The sequence below is a fragment of the Temnothorax curvispinosus genome, unplaced genomic scaffold (assembly GCF_003070985.1).
Source record: "Temnothorax curvispinosus isolate PA1 unplaced genomic scaffold, ASM307098v1 QBEX01010689.1, whole genome shotgun sequence".
NCBI lineage: Eukaryota > Metazoa > Arthropoda > Insecta > Hymenoptera > Formicidae > Temnothorax > Temnothorax curvispinosus.
Genome location: NW_020220469.1, coordinates 34509 through 53457, shown reverse-complemented (window position 1 = coordinate 53457; position 18949 = coordinate 34509). Strand labels below are relative to the sequence as shown.

At 44.6% G+C, this 18949-nt stretch overlaps 1 protein-coding gene across 9 annotated transcripts; it reads left to right on the top strand.

The window, feature by feature from the left end:
• The first annotated feature begins 687 nt into the window (after positions 1–687).
• On the top strand, positions 688–12399 carry LOC112460651 (disks large homolog 5-like). 9 transcript variants are annotated; one of them, XM_025025441.1, is made up of 13 exons: positions 688–928; positions 2053–2270; positions 3160–3177; positions 3555–3702; positions 3882–4284; positions 4400–4819; positions 5382–6443; positions 6616–8695; positions 8967–9906; positions 10015–10268; positions 10394–10623; positions 10787–11006; positions 11288–12399. In XM_025025441.1, exons 2-13 carry the CDS (start codon positions 2228–2230, stop codon positions 11392–11394), a joined length of 5925 nt encoding a protein of 1974 aa, XP_024881209.1. In that variant the 5' UTR covers positions 688–928; positions 2053–2227; the 3' UTR covers positions 11395–12399. The 9 variants fall into 9 exon arrangements, with proteins under 9 accessions (XP_024881209.1, XP_024881213.1, XP_024881208.1 ...); XM_025025445.1 differs by having other exon boundaries at positions 688–1687; positions 3933–4284; XM_025025440.1 differs by having other exon boundaries at positions 688–1687.
• The last annotated feature ends 6550 nt before the right edge of the window (positions 12400–18949 follow it).

Sequence of the window (18949 nt, the reverse complement as noted above, 5' to 3'; positions counted from 1 at the left end):
GGGATTATTAACATTATTAATATAGCCATAATTAATTTCCCGATAAGAATTTTATGTTTTCCATACACAATAAGAATTCACATTAATATTTATATAAAGATTATTATTTTAGAAGTTACTCGTGTTTTAGTAATAATGTTATTAGTTATCTTGCGTTTTTCTTTTTTAAGTCATTTAAAAAATTTTTTTTTACTTGAAAACATTTCGTGAAAGCCGTTATTTTTTCATGTTCATGTACATACATATGGTTCATCATATATTCCATTTTAATAAAAGAGTGTCAATACAATAAATTATTATTGTAATCTTTTTGTTCTTTTTTCCCTTTCCTTTTGTTTCATTACTCAACCTGTTGATTCTTCACGTTTTCTGTACAGAGAAAATTCTTATCCATTGCTTTTACTACGTATATTTACAATTTTTATTGCGACAATTTACTGCCATTTCCACATCGGCCAATTCAAATATCGGCGGGAGCTGCCAAGAAATGCCGGGCCAATCAAAAGTTGCTATCGTACGGCCTGAAAAAAGACAGAAATGACGCTCGTGTCGCCAAATGAAAAGCACTCTAACGATAAACGACGACCGCGCCGCGAGTTCCGCGAGTACGCGGCGAACTCTCGTCGAGCTGCGCGGCCTGCGCGCTGCGCCAGAGAGGAGAGAGTTGGCGATCCTCGAAAGCACGGCGCGCGCGGCTCCGTAGTCCGTGGCGGTCTGGCGGATCGCGGGACGCGGATTTATCGCAGTCGGCGTTCGTCGTTCGCGTTGCGTGCAGGGTGCCGTCGTCGTGTTGCCGCGACACGAGGAGCGAACCGAGTGTAGCGGTAGCGGTGGTCGCGTCGTCGGGAGAGCACGCGCGCGCGCGCGCGCGCGCTCGCACAGCCAGGCGAACCAAAATGGCTAATTGTCAGGCTGGTTGGCGGAGCAGGTGAGCGAGAGAGGATCGCGCGATTCTTCCCCACGTTGTCGTCGTCGTCGTCGTCGTCGTCGACAAGTAGGAAACGTTCCAAGGACTCGCTGTCCGCGGCCGAAGCCGCCTCTCGCGAAATTCGCGACCGTCGTCGTCGTCGTCGTCGACGATCGTCGGATCGATTCTCTCCGCGCGAGTGCGACGACTGTGCGACGAGCGAGCCAGGAACGGGTACTTTCGCGAACGTCGAGAGTTCGGGAGCGCCGAGGCCTCGGAGTCGCGGCGGGACTGACGAACGAGGGAAAGAAGGCAACGAGAGACGACGTCGACGTCGAGTCAAGAGGTGGAGAAATCCACGCGTGGATCCGTCGCGGCGACCGGGACTCCCCGCCGCAGATGCTGCTGGCGCGTAGATAAATTTATTACGCGCCGCTCAAAGAAATAACACGTTGTTGCCTGCCCCCCTCGCGCCTGCCCCCCCCCCCCCCTGTGCTCCCCATCGCCTGCCAACGTGCGTGTCGGTCGCGGTTGTGCGCGCTGGGATATCCTTCCCCGTTCCCCCGCCCCTCCCCCTCTTTCCCCCCTCGCTCCACGCTCCTTTTCTCCGCTACGTGTTCTCCCTGTGTATACTGGCTAAGCGCGCACTCGCTCGCGCGGGAGAGAAGTGATGCATAGAAAATCTTTCGGACGGTACGTGCGACACGTGTCTGTGTGTTGGAGCGCGGACGTCGGCGGCGGCGACGACAGGACGAGGCGGTGGCGTAGGAGCAGGAGGAGGTGTGTATACACACGCGCGCGCGCGCGCGCGAGATCGGAGTAACGTTTTTACGTGCACGTGCACGTATGTATGTGTGTGTGCTTGTCCGCGCGCGGGCGCGCGCGCATCGTCAGGTGCAATATCTATCTTCTCTCTGGGTAGTGGTATTTTTTCCCCGATAATATACGCGGCCCCGATATACACGCCGGTGTGCAGCGTGACACGGCGCGGCGTGACGTATATACACACGTATGCACACATACATGCGCGAGGCTCGTGTACAGTGGCCATAATGTCATCCCGAAGGCTGCTTCTTAGTAATTTTACAAAGGGCTCGCTCTTCCGTGAAGTATACGGGTAATGTACACGGCACGCTTTTCCACAGGCGATACCTGCCGCTTCGGACCGCGCTGCGTACGCTGGCGTACGAGGACGGCCGCCTGTGTTGGTAGAGACGGCGAATCCACACGCGCGCACACACATACGTAAACACCCGCTCTGTCTCGCTCCATCTCTCTTTCTTTCTCCTCGCGGCGCCCTGGGGCCCACCGCCGAGTAGCATGGCTTCTGGTGCATCCTCCTTGGACAGCGCTGGGAGTAGCGGTGAGTGACAGTTTTTATTCTCAACTTCTTTCTCCGCGGCGAGAACCAGCCACGCTCTCTGAGGCTTCGCTCGATAATGTCTAACGTCAGCGTGTCATTGTATTTTTAATTGCGAGACGTCAGGACGACGCGTCGTCGTCCTCGGCATCGCCGCCGCCCGCCGCCGCAGAAATATTTTTATCGGAGAATTAAACGCCCCGGCGGGCGCGCGGCGCTCGACGAGTCTCTCCCTGGGACGAGATGTAGGCCCAGGTAGCATTAATGTCTAAAAGACATCATAAAGATGTCTTTAAGATGCCAGAAATCTTGTCTTTTCTCTAATGTCTTTTAGACATTAATTGCTACCTCTCGAAACGTTAGTTTCGGCGCCCGGTACTAGATGTATTGTATTCAGGATGCGATCGCGATTCTTGTTTACTTTCGAAAAAAAAAAGATAAAGAATTATTTTTACGTTCCTCCGAGAAAGTATAGCGTTCGTTTCTTGACAGATGATGAAACGCCGGACGTATATGGATTTAAAAGAAGGCACAAAATAGATATCGTATCGTATTATTTGTAATAAGTGAAATATCGCCGATAAGTTTGTTGGCCGAGGAAAACAATGAATCACTCTATGCTTACATGCGTGACCTAGAGTTTCTTTCCCGGTGAAAGCTAGCGAGACCTCCGATTATGTTGTTCCCTCTACTGTAACAAGCGTATCGGACTTTTTAAATTTTATCGTGAAATTTTTACACGCTGTTCGGACGATTTTCGTAATTTTTTACTTCGTTTTGCCTCTTCGCGCCTTCTCTCCGTCTCTTCGTTCGCGCCCCCTCTTCCTCTCTATGCACGATTAGTGTACGTACGTCTTGAAGTAATACAGGTGTTTATAATTAATTTTTCCAGATGGTGCACTCAACATGGGTAAGAGATATTTTTAAACGAGCGTTACAAAAATACATGTGCACATATAGACCCGTCCATGTACGTCGTACGTCATATTTCCAACAGATTTTTCTATGTGATACCTCTCGTTGCATTGTTATCTTTGTGGTACTGGTTGAGAAGGATTGAATCAAGGTTGTACACGCACCGGGGGAGTAGTATGAGCAACATACAATTTTATTTTTCACCAAACGTTTCCCACATTCAATTTGTATACCTTGTCGCAAGTTACGTAAAAGTCAAACGCGTCCTTATTTTCACACACGCACGTTACCGTTTACACTTTATGTTGGATTACATCGATTATTTTTCTGATGTGTTTGCCGTTGGAATTGACACTTGTCGCATAAAACCAGAGGGGGATAGTGGAAGCTATGGCAGTGTTGGAAGCCCAGTCGGTGGCCCCGAATGTCGTAGCGACTACGACGGTTTGCAGGCTCAGTGTGATCAAGCGATGCATCAGCTTCAGCTACTTAGGCATAAGCACTCCGATACCATAAGACGGTTTGTTTTGATTTCGTTTTTTTTACCTTGGTCTTGCTATTCGCCGCCCTCCCTTCCACTCGGCGTTTTCCCGTCCCTCGTCACTTTCCTCTTTTATTTCAATCGTGTTTTCAATCGTGTACATACTCACACCTCACGCATTTTTTTTTTCTACATCACGCTTAAAACTTGACTTTCAGGCTAATTTTAAGTCATCTGCAAAGTAAAAAGAACACTCTACTAAAAAACAGGTGTGAGATTACTATGAAAGAATTGGAGTACTATCGGGGGCAACACATAGCAGTCATGAATCAACTGGAGGCCACATCGCAAGAGAGCTCCTCCTTACGAGCGAAATATGGCGATCTGGCGAACGACAAGCAACGATTGGACCGGGAGGTCCAGGCCCTCCAGAAGGAACTCTCGGAATTGCAGCGCATGCAGAACCAGGAGGTTCTCGTCGCCGATGCCACGGGCAACGATGCCATGAATCAGCACTATCTCTCCGCGTTACGAAAGTACGAAGCCGTTAAGGACGAATACGATTCCCTCAGGAAACGATACGACGATTTGATAGCGTCTCATTCATCCGCCGTCAATAAGGCAAGTATATATCGATAAGCGTTATTCTTGTAACGCGACGTATATCGGTCGCGCGCATATTTTTCTGCGCATTGAAAATTACAATACAAAATTGCGCACTGTGTGATCGATACAGCTAGAGCTATCGCAAGAGGAAGCCAAGAGGCTGAAGAAGCAATACGACACCGTTCTCGAGGAACGTAACAGCGCCCTTCGCGAGCGCAACGGTCTCAAGCAGCAGTGCACCGCCGCAATTCGTCAGTGGGACATCGCGCTGAGGGAGAGGAACGAGTATCGCGAGGCGCTCGCCAAAGTGCAGCAGCAGCACGAGGAGGCGGTCAAGGAGATCAACCAGGCGATGATGCTGCGCATGAAGGCCAGCAAGGATATGAAACGTCTCACCGAGGAACGAAACGCCGCCCTGCAGGAATACAGCTTAATCATGGGAGAACGTGACACGGTGCACAAGGAGATCGAGAAGCTGGGCGACGACCTCACGCAAGCGTACACGAAAAACACGCATCTGGAAACGCAGAACAAGCAGCTCCTCGACGAGGTAATGAAACGAATAATCGAGGACGATGAATAATAGTGTTATTTTTATACTCTTCCTTAGTGGTACTGTATTTCTTGTTTTTCCGATCTTGCCCTTAATCGTAATAACTCGTACCACGACATTTCAATGGTATTGACAGTGACACCCTCTTCTGATGTCATTCCGATGTTGAAACGTTTAGTTGATATCGATATCGTGTCACGGACGGTTGCGAAACGAGGACTTGAAACAAATTATTGTACAACTAAGTTGGAAACTGTCAATTTGCGATTATCAGTATGCTTTTGTCGAGTATACCAGCCGAGCCTGTCGCTGTCGATACCTATATATAAGTTGCGCTTAACGTACCTAGCCTAGTACTAAAAGGAAAGTGTCAAGATTAAAGAGAACGGTTATAACTATCGCGAGTATCACACGAGTTTATTTTCCAAAGTTAACGAATCTTATTTTCATGAACTGCTAAAGAAATTTAAAACTGTCGATGTTTATTTGTACCGTTTTATCGAAATGAATGATATATTGCTGACATACAATCTGTTACATCGACGCCCTTTATTTGCAGAAGAAAACATTGTCTTATCAAATTGAGACACTGAAGAGGGAGATCTCTTCCGCATTGCAAGACAGAGACGAGGCTCTGAAGGTGTGTAACGAGTTACGGCAGAAATTCGGCGATTACTCCGAAGGTTCCAGCCGAGACCATAAGCATCGTCTGGAACTGAACTCGCTCAGTCACGAACGCGATAGCGTCAGCAAGGAGGCCGAGAAGGAGACCAACACGAGAGATTACGCGACGCGAGACAAGCAGCGCATGGATAACTTGGAACAGGCTAATTTGGAGTTGGATAAACTCAGGAAATCCGTGGATACGCTTCAGGGGGAGCTCGAGGAGGCCATTCAAGAGGCCGAGGTGTCGAAGAGGAGGCGAGACTGGGCCTTCAGCGAGCGCGACAAGATAGTGCTGGAGCGAGAAAGCATAAGAACTCTGTGCGACAGATTAAGGAAGGAACGTGATCGCGCGGTTTCCGAGTTAGCCGGCGCTCTGCGCGACTCCGACGACATCAAGAAGCAACGAAACGAGGCGTCAAAGGAGCTGAAGGATCTGAAGGAGAAGATCGAGTTCGGCGACCATGCGTTGCGAACCAGTCAGCTGGCGCAGATTGACGAGAGCAACGACTGGGAGATGATTCCGATTCACGTCGAACCCGGCAGAATCTGCTTGGATTCGGATCGCGGCGACTTGGGACTGATTCTCGTCGGCGGCCGCGACAGTCCGTACTATCCGAACGACACCGGCGTCTACGTCGCGCAGGTGACACAGGGTAGCGCCCTCGACGGCAAGCTACGGGTGAACGATTGCATTGTGCGAGTGAACAACGTCGACTGTACGTCCGTGTCGACCCGCGTGATCTTAGAGACTCTGCGCTCGTCCACCGTGAATCCGGCGACGCTGATCGTGAAGCGGCGTCGGATAACCAGACGATCATTGAGAACTACGCAGCTGTCGGTCGGCACAGTGCCACACGGTATCACGCTAGAACTTGGAATCTACATCTCGAAAATATCGCCCGGCAGCTTGGCTGCCAAGGATGGGAACCTTGCCGTGGGAGACAGAGTATTAAACGTAAGTTACACGAAGCAATTCATCATGTCTATACTTCTAATTTGTAGATTAATAAATATTTGTAATATATACAAAAGGTATTGTACCATAAATTCAGTTCTTTTTATTTGTCAGCTAAAAAATAGACTACAGTATATTTCCATGTCTTCAATTTTCTATATTCAAATTTCAGATTAATAGTAAACCCATGGATACAATAACCACAGCGCATGAAGCGATGGCCATTCTGAACGATGATACCGTAGACGTACTGACGATCACAACGTTGAAAGGTATTCCGGTACCATCCGCCGCCAGTTCGGAAACGGTGACGATAGACGGAAGTTTCGTCGCGGAGAAACAAAAGATGGTGAACAGCTGCTCGCAAACCGAGCAAGAGCGAATGATGCTAAAAGCCTCGTCGGACGATTACGAGAGACGATATTTATCGACGAATTACGCCGACCGCAACGTCTACAAGGCTGCGAAATCGGTGAGCGGCGAGAAAGCGAGCGGGATCAGCAACGCTTGGGACAACTTCCGGGAGAAGATCGACATAGTGCGTGGTCGCAAACACAGCAAGGAGCGCGACGAGAGCAAGAAGAAGGGTCACCGCAACTCTAGTCCGAACACGTTCGAGCAGGAGCAGGACGCGATAGCGGAGCTAGATTCGGTGATCGACAGCTACCACAAGAAAGCGAGCAACAGCAACAACGGCGTGTTGAAGCGCAGCAAGCGCCGCGGCACCGAGAAGGTCGAGAAGAACGGCGGCACGTGGCCGAAGGCGCGCGGCGGACCCCTCATACAAAATGGGACCGGTACTATATTGCACTCGCGAAAATCGAAAGAACGTTTCCCCCTCAGTGTACTCCTGCATCCACCGAAATACGATAACTATAATTACAATCGTATCTCCAACCCCATCCCTCTGACCAACTTTTCCAATGTCAATAATCGTCATACCGTTTACAAAGCAGTGGAGACCCCGCTACCGAGCTTCACCAAGACCGGGCAGCTCTTTAGCCAGAAGCCGTCGTTCACGCCGGCTGTGCAGTTCAAGGACATCCCGATCGACGGCGGCAGCAAGAAGCCGCCGTCGACGGAGTTCGAGAGCAGCGCGTCGGAGACCGGGCGACTTGGGTCCGCGCTGGCGCCGTCCGAGACTAGCATCGACTTCTCGGTCAAGTCCGGCGGTGCCGGCCGCGACGTCGACTCGTACTTCGTGAACAAACGGCCGCAAAAGTACACGACCGGCAGCAGTAGCGATACGCAGGTGACCACGGACACGCTGCAGCACAATCGCGTACATTCGCAGCTCTACTCGTCGGGCATCGGTGGCTCGTCCACGTCCGCCGCGTCGACCACCAGCGGGCCGACGTCGCGACAGCAATTGGCACCCGGTAACTTTCCGTTTCCCTCGCATCATCCGTACGCCGCGTCGTCGCACCTGCATCATTTGCATCCGCATCCCATCACTCAGCACCAGAACTCCCTGCCCTCGCGCTATCCCTCGCCACCGACGATGCCGTCGCCCGCGCAATCGGGCGAGTCCATAGGCCTGCCGGACGCGCGTACCTACTGTTTCGAGCCCCCGTACAGCCCCGGACCTTCGCAGACGACCCCGACCACTTACGGCCACCTGCACACGCCCTCCGTAGATCTGCACTATCACAAGCCACGTGCACTCCCGCTCGGTATACCCTGCGACACGTCTATCTACGGGCACGGATACGAAGGTGGCACATTGCCGGGCAGAAAGGAGGACCAGCGCATCCGTATACCGTCCAACACCAGCGTCACGTCCAAAAGTAGCGTTGGCAAGTTGTCCACCGGCAGCATAGAGAGAACCTCCGAGCGTGGCAGCCCGATGCCGACGTTTCACGTGGAGGTGTTGAGCCCGGGCACCGGCAGCACCAGCGGGATCGGCAGCAGCGGCGGCACCGTCAGAGGAAGCGGTAGCGGCAACAAACGCGCCAGCATGCCGGATTACTGTTACTCGCAGCCACGCCCGGCGCCCGGAGAACTGCGGAGAGTCCACATAGACAAGTCCGTGGAGCCGCTGGGAATCCAGATCTCCTGCCTGGAGAGTGGCGGCGTGTTCGTCTCTACCGTGTACGAGCACAGCCTGGCGTCGCAAGTCGGCCTACAGATCGGTGACCAATTGTTGGAGGTTTGCGGTATAAATATGCGGAGCGCGACCTACCAGCTGGCCGCCAATGTTCTACGTCAGTGTGGTAACTCGATTACAATGCTGGTGCAGTATAGCCCGGACAGTGAGTAGTTTTTTTGCACAGAGAAAATAATGCGATCCTTCAAAAAGTGCACTTTTGGAATCTGTAGCATGTTCTCTTGAAAAGGCATGACTCGTGCGTCCATTCTCCGTCTCTCTCTCTCTCTCTTCTCCTCAATTCTTCCTCATTGGTAGATACTACAAAAAAAATCTGAACAATGTTTCATTGTAATTTTTCAGGATATTTTTACTCTTTTAGCATTGACGTTGTTGGGGTAAGTTTTTAAATAGGACTTTACATTTTTCTTTGCAAGAATACACCGAGTTAGAAGGCTCGGGGTCCTCGAGTTCGTCGGAAGCCGGCGACGGAGCCGCAACCGGGAGTCGCAGCGGCTCGCCGACACCGTGCAACAGTCCGGAAGCACCGAGAAAGAGCACCGTGGAGACGTTGGAGCCTGTCGAGCCGGAACGCGACGCCACCATCACCATCGCCACCACCGCTCCCACCGTCACCACCACCGCCGCGCCCACCATGAGCACGCTGCGCGTCGAGCACATGCGGCCGTCTGCCTCGTTGGAGGTGAGAAGCACGCAGGAGCGAGAACGCGAGATGAGGCCCTCCGCGTCGTTGGACAACGCGTCATTCAACATCCGCAAACCGGAGCTTCGCAGCGCCGCCACCCTGGATCGGTTGAATCGTGCACAGATGCAACGGCAAAACGCGATGAGGAGCCCCACGCAGGAGGACCAGAATCGGAAGCCGCCGCCGAGTGGTGAGCCGCGGTATCTGCTGATTGAGACCAGAAAGTGCTCGAATCTCGGTATATCGCTGGTAGGCGGGAACGGCGTCGGTATCTTCGTGCATTCCGTTCAGCCGGGCTGTCTCGCCGAGGAGGCCGGCCTGTTCGCCGGCGATAGGATCCTGGAGTACAACGGCGTGGATTTGAGGCAGGCGACCGCCGAGCAAGCGGCGCTTGAGCTGGCTCGACCGGCGGACAAGGTGACGCTAGTCGCTCAATACATGCCGGAGAGGTATAACGAGGTCAAGGACAAGCCGGGCGACAGTTTTTACGTGAAGGCGCTATTTGATCGAACCGGCGAAGTGGGCGATAGCCTGCAGCTGCGATTTAGTAAGGACGACATCTTGTACGTGGACAATACCATGTTCAATGGCACGCCGGGACACTGGCGCGCCTGGATAGTCGATCAGACCGGTCGTAGGCAGACTTGCGGGATAATTCCCAGCAAATTTAAGTAAGTTACATTTGCGACGAATGATAATGGAATATCTAAAACGGAGAAAATACGATTGACAACGATATCGAAATTATTTAAATTATGATATACGTGACTTGTCTCTAGGGTTGAGGAAGAATTGCTCTTACGACGGTCGCTAGGCGATTTGGAACAAGACACTGGCAAACGCAGCGATACCAGAGCGAGGAGAAGTTTCTTCCGTCGGAAAAAACAGCAGCCACGGTCATCCAGCAGTAGAGACAGTACCAAGGAAATATCGCATCTTTCCACGGGACACAATTTGGGATGGTACAGCGACAGTGGATCGTTGAACGAAGATACTCTTCCGGCGAGTTATCAGCGCGTCGAAAGACTCGATTGTACGTATTGCTACCTACAATTCTTAATATTTTAAAGCGATAGCTCAATAGGCCATTTAAAATAAGCCTTTTTATATTCTGGTTGTAAGTATAGTAACGATAGTTTTGTTTATCTTTAATAACAGATCCCACTCTGAGGCCCGTGCTGATCATCGGTCCGCTCAGCGAATGCGTGGTAACGAGACTTTTGCAGGAATACCCGGGACAGTTCACCAGATGTCTGGCAGAGGCGATGCATTGTTCGCAGTCGACTTTGGAGCAAGGATTACGCGACGCGCTCTACATAGATTATAGGAAAAAAGGCAGCTACTTCGAATGCACGACAGTGCAGGCCGTTAAAGAGATATGTGAGAAGGTAAATAAAGTAAACAGCATCATTGGATAACGATCAATAATGTGACAAGCAAGAATCACTTTTGGTAATATCGCTATTTGTTATATCGGATGATAATAACAAAAAGTAGCTGGTATTGCTTAATGAAATATATCGATATTTATTTATATTGTATCCATTGTAGAATACGCACTGTATTTTGGACGTGTCGATGGCTTCCATCGAGAGGCTTCACAGACATCAAATTTACCCTATCGTCCTATTAATCAAATTCAAGGATAGAACGCAAATTAAGGAGGTAAAGGATTCCAGATATCCGAGCGACAAAATTAGTACAAAGGCTGCGAAAGAAATGTTTGAACAGGCGCTCAAGATAGAAGCGGAATACAAGCATTACATCTCCGGTAAGCAAACTGTGTTTTCAATTTCATTCGCATATGTAAGAAATATATAGTTTATATACGGCCTGTTATTTTAATGATGCATACTACAGCAAATTAGCTTGACATATTTCACGGTCAATTATTCTTAATATTTTCGTTCTTTTTATTTTATTTTTGAATAAATTGTCAATTCGTTGCAGTGAAAATTAAGAAAAATTAAAATTAAGAAACATTAAAAGCTTTATAAATTATGCTTATTCTAATGTTACAATGTAGCAATGTACGTATTAACAATATTTCAGCCGTGATTCCGGCGGGCGTGAATGTGGCATATATATGCACGCAGGTGAAAGCCTCGGTAGATGAGGAACAAAGCAAAGCGCTGTGGATTCCTAGAGGGGGTCCCTGACACAAAAGGGGGGGTCCCCACAAGCCGCAGTGGAAATCAATCTAAATTCCACCACGGGGGCCCTTACGTCGTGTACGCATATGCGAAAATCGCTGTGCAAAATCAGTTTTTTTTTTTATTTATGGTCTCTTGATTTCGGAAGGAGGATACGACACCCTCCACGGATGTTTCTGCTTAACGAAGAATATCGCTCAATTTGGTTGTGATAAGACGAATTCTTGTGAACCATTTTGTTTTAGCGCATTTAACTCGTTGAATTATCGCAGTAAAACAGGTACATACAAGTATTTCAGTTTTCGTCGCGTTTCTTTCAGTTATTATTCTGAAAACTGAATTATTTTACTGACTTTTAGTTATATGAAGTTCTTTTCGCATTTATCCGCATCAGTATCAATGTCAGTGTCAATATATAGCTCATCTGTGATCACTAAATCTATTGACTAATCTATAGAAATCTAAACCTGTGGAAGCTATAAACTAAATTTATTTTAGAGAATTATCTCTCTCTCGAGTACTTTTTTGGAATTGACTATCTTGACAAATATTACAAGTAAGATATTGATGAAATATTGTGAAATTGGTGCTTGCCTTTTCAAGTATCTACTTGCTCATTAATTGTCTGAGAATAGCAAACGAGAATAGCAGACGATCATGTTCAATAGTCAATTTGCTTCGATCTCCGATCAAGCAATGCAACGGGAAATGCGGCTAAAGTTAATGAAACCAATAATTCGTACGAGACCATAAATGGATCGTTATAAAAAAAAAAGAAGAAAAACACTCGTCGTATTATGGCCCATTACAAATTTGGTGGATTGTTGATTAGAAAATAAGTTATGGTCGTTTTGGCGGCTATCACATTGTTAATTAACCCCTCAGACCAAATGGATGTACACATTGATGAAAAGTCGATTATTTTAAGTAGCGAAATTATGTATAGAAAAATATTAATATTACATTATATATATATGATGTAATATTATACATATAATATTATATATATATATATATAAAAGAAAAAGAAGGCTACTTGTATATAATTTATTTGCGCAAGTTTATATATTTACTAATTCTTCTAGTTTGTATGATTCAAGCTTCATGTATTATTTTATCTCTTTAACTGTGTAATTATCGAAACATTTTATCGCGCACATATTGTGTGTTAAACGGGTTTGAGGGGTTAAGGAATTAAGTTAGGGAATTGACTAGAGAAGAAAATGTCGACAGAGAAAGATGGAATTGACGCGAGCAATACTCCGTTTTTACCGAATTGTAAATACTTTTATCGAACTATAGTATATACCATCAGCCAAACGTAGTCGATGAGATCGAAACTAAACACTCGCGATTTAATCGTAAACGATACGCACGATTGACTTTCTTGTCGTCTAAAGATCGGCATTTTTGCGGATTTATACCATTTCTATTTTTAAGCGAGCTATTCTTACACGAGCTTATATATAGGCGTTTCATACGATGCGGTTACACGAATTCGAGTTAAACACGCGAGTATTTTTAAAAGTGCATCGTGGATCGCGAAAGATCCGCAAGTATCCGAAAACGGATACACGTATCTTTGTACGTTCTAATAATATTATTTGTAAATACGATTTTTCTACAGTACCGAAAGATATATTTGATTTAAGGGATACCTTTTAAATCGTTGTAATTAATTTTACGATCGTTTAGTACATATATGAGTTAATTGTATCTGTACCTGAATCTTGATTTCTTCGTAATTTGATAGACGCGCTTTGGGGATAATAATTTGGACGTGATTTTTTTTTTAATGCAGTAAATGAGGATACAGAAATGTATTTATGAATATCCGTATTTATACATGATATGACAAGGAAAGAGAGGAAGAAACATTTTCTTCTTTGCTCGAAATACCTTCGAGATTACAAAAAATCAGCTTTTTCATCACGAATCATCTTACGATGCAATTAAATGCAGTTCGGTACTTGTGATAATACGAATAAATAATCATCTATATGCGAACAAGTCGACGATTTAGAGGTATCGCATCGCGTACCACGTAGAAAAGAGTGAGAACGAAGGAAATTACGGAGAAAATGCAAAAACGAGCTTGGTTTCATGCGAAATTTTGTTTTCAACGAGACAATATCTAGATGTAAGTTAGAAGCGAGACCAAAAACTAAAGGATTACTAACGCTAATTCCTAAGGATTGTGATTAAACTTATTCGTACTCCGGTAAATAGCGCGGCACGTTTAATACGCAGAGAGCGATAGATATACTTTTTGATATATTCGGGGGAGAGTTCACCCTGCGCGATTAATGGGTCTGTTTTTGTTTTGTACTCCACATTGGAAGGAAAAAGATAAGCTCTGAACTGGCGCGGGTCAGTTCAGCAATAGAAAACAGGCCCAATGTTTTCTCAAATATTTCGCGCGCGCCGATAGGATTTGCGCTTGTATTTAAATGTAACACATAGGGACCAAAAACATTGATTGGTGTCTTCAAAACGATACAAAAATGTGAGAAAACGAATCGTAGTTCATACGGAAGCTTTTTCAAGGAAAACGGACAACGCGAAAAACCTGACGAACGATTTCTAGCGAAATAGTTTTCTAGAGGAGAGATACTTTTTCTTACGAGTACGAGAAAAATATGTAACAGACACGTGTGTACGTACACGAGTGAAACTTGTTTTAAATCGAGGGCTCGAATCCTCGGACCCATTGCTCTCCTTCCAACGGACTGTTCCGAACGATGTTTGTCGTATGGCGAAAACAAAATTTCAATAGGTAAACCCGACGGTTCGGAAAGCGAAAACAAAGGCGGAGAACGAGGAGAGAAAGAACAAAGGGGGGGAAATTTAAAGCCGTTGCAATTACTCTCTCAATCACAGCACTGTGATACACATAGTATATTACTTCGATGACATATCAACTTAACAATCCTTTTACATATATAATATATATACAATATAAAATACATATTTTGAGCAATACTTATATAGACATGTAACGTTATATACAAGTGTATAACAACGCACTCTCAATATTTTTCATCGTAAGCACGTGGTTCTGACGCAACAGTTAACTTAATGTATGCGCGAAGAGGTAAAAGGATCAGCGATTTGTGGGGACAAGTCGAATCCAGCTCGATCGAAGCAAATGTACCATTAAATTGCAATGATTCGAGACTGATCGAGTTAAATAGAGTCTCTCGCGTCTCGCTTAATGAAATCTCTCGAGCCTTACAGAACCAATTATTCCATAGTTCAAAGTAGTAAGAATCGTTGCGTGTGTTCCAAGTTACTTCATAAAGTCGAGATTATCTTGTCCGCCAACAAGAGCGATGATCGCGCGGATTATCAGCACGCGGATCACGACTGGTCCCCATTAGTATTCTCCGCTGTTTTCTATGACGAACAACTTGCATGTGCCACCTGTCTCGATTGCACTAATCGTCCGGTACACGAAAAATAATAATCAGTTCTTGTCTGTCGCCGTTCTTGGAGCGTCAACCGTCTCCTCGCCGTATTAATCTAACTATCCTAGTTGGTTTATATTGACTTTGTATGCACATGTGACCGTGAACCCGAGCAAAACGATGCACGTAACTTTCTTTTTTCTCTGCCCTGTGTCTTGAGTTGTGTGGACACACTGCACACAAAAAAAAAGTATTCAAGTATCTCAATGATATCTCTTGGATATCGCAGACTTTTACGTCTTTAAATATTTTAAAACTGTAAAACTTTTACTCATAATCCACTATTGTAATTGATATTTTTCTCAAAAGTTCATTCGCCCAAGTAAATGCTCTTATTTAATTGCGATGAAGTTCTGATAGGCGTAAAACTGTTTTGAGGACACGAAGGAATGTTGTTCAATAGTATTATTTCTCGATCAGTATTTTGTATATTCGGAGAACGTAGAGATATATATACGTGTTACAGTTTTGACACGAAAGCGATGTATCGTTTTGCCGGTTAACGGGTTTCTTTAGGCTAAGCGAAAGATACTTGTCCGTAGTTTAAAGTGTGATATTAATCAATGCATAATCCGAAGACACGTATTAAGCATCCTCGTAATTCTTATACGAAGTTGTTCCCCGTTTATACGAAGAGTTTCGCGATTACACTAACTCGATTTATTAATCGGATATGCAGGGTGCGTTCATTTCTCACGTCGACGTACATATAGCTTGTCTTTGAACGTAGAAATAAATCGTGAACCGACGACACGAGGACACTCGCGTATAGTTAAGAAGAGGATATACTGTAATTATATAGATATATCATTACTTTTGCAGGCGAAAGTAATAAGAGACGATACTGAAATGCCTTTCTAGCTGCGTGCGAAGAAGAAACGCCGACGCGAATTCGAGGTAGAGATCGTTAAAGAAAGAAAAAAAAATTGCGAACAACTCGAGAATCGACGAAGATCCCGTAAAAGGAAACGTCTAAGTCTAAAATATCCGAATTTTTGCAACGTTTTCCTGCGACGATTTCAGTTCGTTTCGTCGCGTTTCGTCTCTTTTGTAAACAGAAGAAAGTCAAGTCTAGCTTCTCTTCGCGTGCATATACGTTAATCTCTTAATGTTATCGTGAGTTATGAAAGGAACGGAGTACGGTCGATTAGCTGCGCAGTGTACTTTTTTTTTTTGCAAAAGTATTCCGCTCCAATTAATCTGATACATAAGACGGGAAAAGCGCGGTTCGCTCTACGTAAAGCACATCGTCGTATCACAGACTCGCGTTATTGGCGATTGAACAAACACAGTGATCGGTAAATTCGAGACACGCTAATAGCAATAAAAGTAAGAAACGCTGCCATGAAGGATCTCGGTGACGAGACGTCGCATTTTTTGCCAAACTTATTATATAAATATAGACGGAAATCTTGCGTAATGAAATTTTTCGAACGACTGCTCATATCGTCGAGTTACGACGGGCTCTCATCGTTCCTGCTAATATTTACAACAAATTGTTATTCGATGATCTATACACTGCGTATTTCTCAGGCGTATAGTATAGTTAACGGTACGGTTTACCCGCAATTGCAAAAACTTGATACCACAAATTGACTTAAACTCAAGTTGTACATTATAATTCGATATTATAAGAATGTAAGAAATTTCGCTTTTTCACATGATAATGAGTGCTAAAATTTAAAAGATCATATTTCCGAAAGTGAATTACGAGCATTTGTATCGTTGATCTTGAAAAAACTAATTCTTTTCAACGATAAATAATACATTTAGAGTGGCAAACCAGAGTGAAAAACCAGAATATTTTAAAAAATTTACAAATGTATTAATATACATGTTTATTATACTTCGAATATTAATTATAATTTTCTCATAAAAATTGTCGCTGTAAGTGTGCAATACAGTTAAAGGCATCTTATATATTTTTTATTTCGAAATTTTTCAATTTTATAAATCAATTTGGAAGAGCGGCCATTTACGTCTGACAATGAGCTGGATTTTGGTAGCCTAATAACGTTCCCGTTTGTACCACTTTTCAATTCCTTGGTAAGCGATCTTGTACTTTTCATCATGCAACATCTTACACATCTCGTATCGCACGAGCGTTTTATTTTACAAGTGCCTCAAGTGTCTTATCAAGTTGTCACGATACGTATACGGCAAATGGACTTAAATTAGTATTGATGGACAAAACAACGGTAAAACCTATCCAATAAAAATACAGCTAACACAATACAAGTTAAATTTTATTCAAGTGTGTAAGTGCGGTATTTCCATTCAGCATTATCGCGAGTGCGAAAAGATTCTACTAGTATGTCTCCCATTTTATTCTTGAGCATCAATTGGCAAATATTCTTATTAGGCTACCGTGATTCAGCTCGGACTGTAAATGTTCTCTTCTAAATTGATTTGTACGACGGTCATACTTCTTTCAATATTGCTTTCAATTTTATTTTCTTATTGTACGGTCAATGATTAGATTTTTCAAAATTGACAGTGCATAATATACATTGCTGATCAAACGATATATTTCTGAAAGTCTTCATTGCACGTATGACTTTGGGAAAAAAATCCGGACAAGGAGATATTTCTATTTATACGCGGAGGTTGATATACATGTGTGATGCAGTTACATACTTCACCGCTAGCTTAGCGGATAAGGGGAAAAAAGCGTCGGATAATAGGCAGCTCGATAAGACAAGTAGGCAATTTAGAGCTCATCGACAAAGTGCAATGATATGCGTCACGATGTAACAAGCGTTAGCGAAGATTGCGATTGTGCCAAGAAATAGAGATATTTTTTATACGAATTGGGTATACATACACAGCCGGAAAGCGGCGTTGAGACTCTCACGACGGAACGAAAGTAGGGTAGACAATCTGGTTAAAAGTAAACTATTTCGCCGGTGCAACAGTGAATTGGACGTGCTCGGGATATCGCAATCTGTCCCGAACAATTCTTACGCTCCGAAAATGAAACGTCTTTTCCGTTATTAGAGTATGTAGAATCGCGTCTTCCTCTTTGCTCCTCTTCCGCTCTTCCATATCTGTAAGAACAAAAAAAGAAAGTGAATCTGCCCTCCTCGTTCGTGAAGATCAGAATTTATTGGAATAGTTTCAAATATCTTTACAAATCTAGTTTATAATATACGCGTAAAAAGAGCGATTTTTATTGCAAATTCGATCGCCAATCGTTTTATTTTTTTCTTCTCGTCGATTTGCATACGAATGTAGGGGGTTGAATCGCTTTCTTTTAATTATGCGCGACAGTGCGTAACAGTAATTAAGACGATACCGTTAAATTCTAACGAGCAGGCTCCAACGAGCAAAGTACGAGACATTTTTCGGAGACGTTTTATTTTCTTCTTCCTGCAATGGTTTTGATACCAAATATGTTTTAGCTGGTATTAATAAATATACTTACATTTCTGCGTATGTAACGTTATTACATAAATGCATATATACGTAAACGCGTATATTCGCGAATATGCGTAGACATACAGAGGGTCGCGTATTGATCGGATCCGAAACACACACATACACACTCACACATCCTGTATATGTATTATATATAATATGTACATACATATTACGACGGGATATGAAAAGTATAACGTTTGTAATACCGTGTAATGAATGTATGACAAAATAATCGGTATTATTGTTGAGTTACATTCAGCGCTACGCAAACGCCCAAAACAAAACAGGAAAAAAAATAACAGAAGTATTAACGTTTTAAGGACCGTTGCTGTTTGTGAATCTTCTTCCTTGTAAGAACGTACAATATTGTCGGAGACATGTAAAGAGAGCGAGGAAAATAAAGTCGAATATAATGAAACAAATACGTTATTTTTTTTTGTTGCGAACCCGACGAATTCTGTTAGTCATTAACAGACTGAATTATTGAGAATATTATCTGGTGCAAATAATGAGTACGGAAAGAGAAACAGAGTATTAGCAGTTATAAAAATGGCGTATATTTTATTCACGAGCCTTTACCTGTTTGCAATTATGTCGAGTATATATAATATATATATATATATTTTTTTTTTTGTTCAAATACATATATCGTAATGCTTGTAACACCTATTACA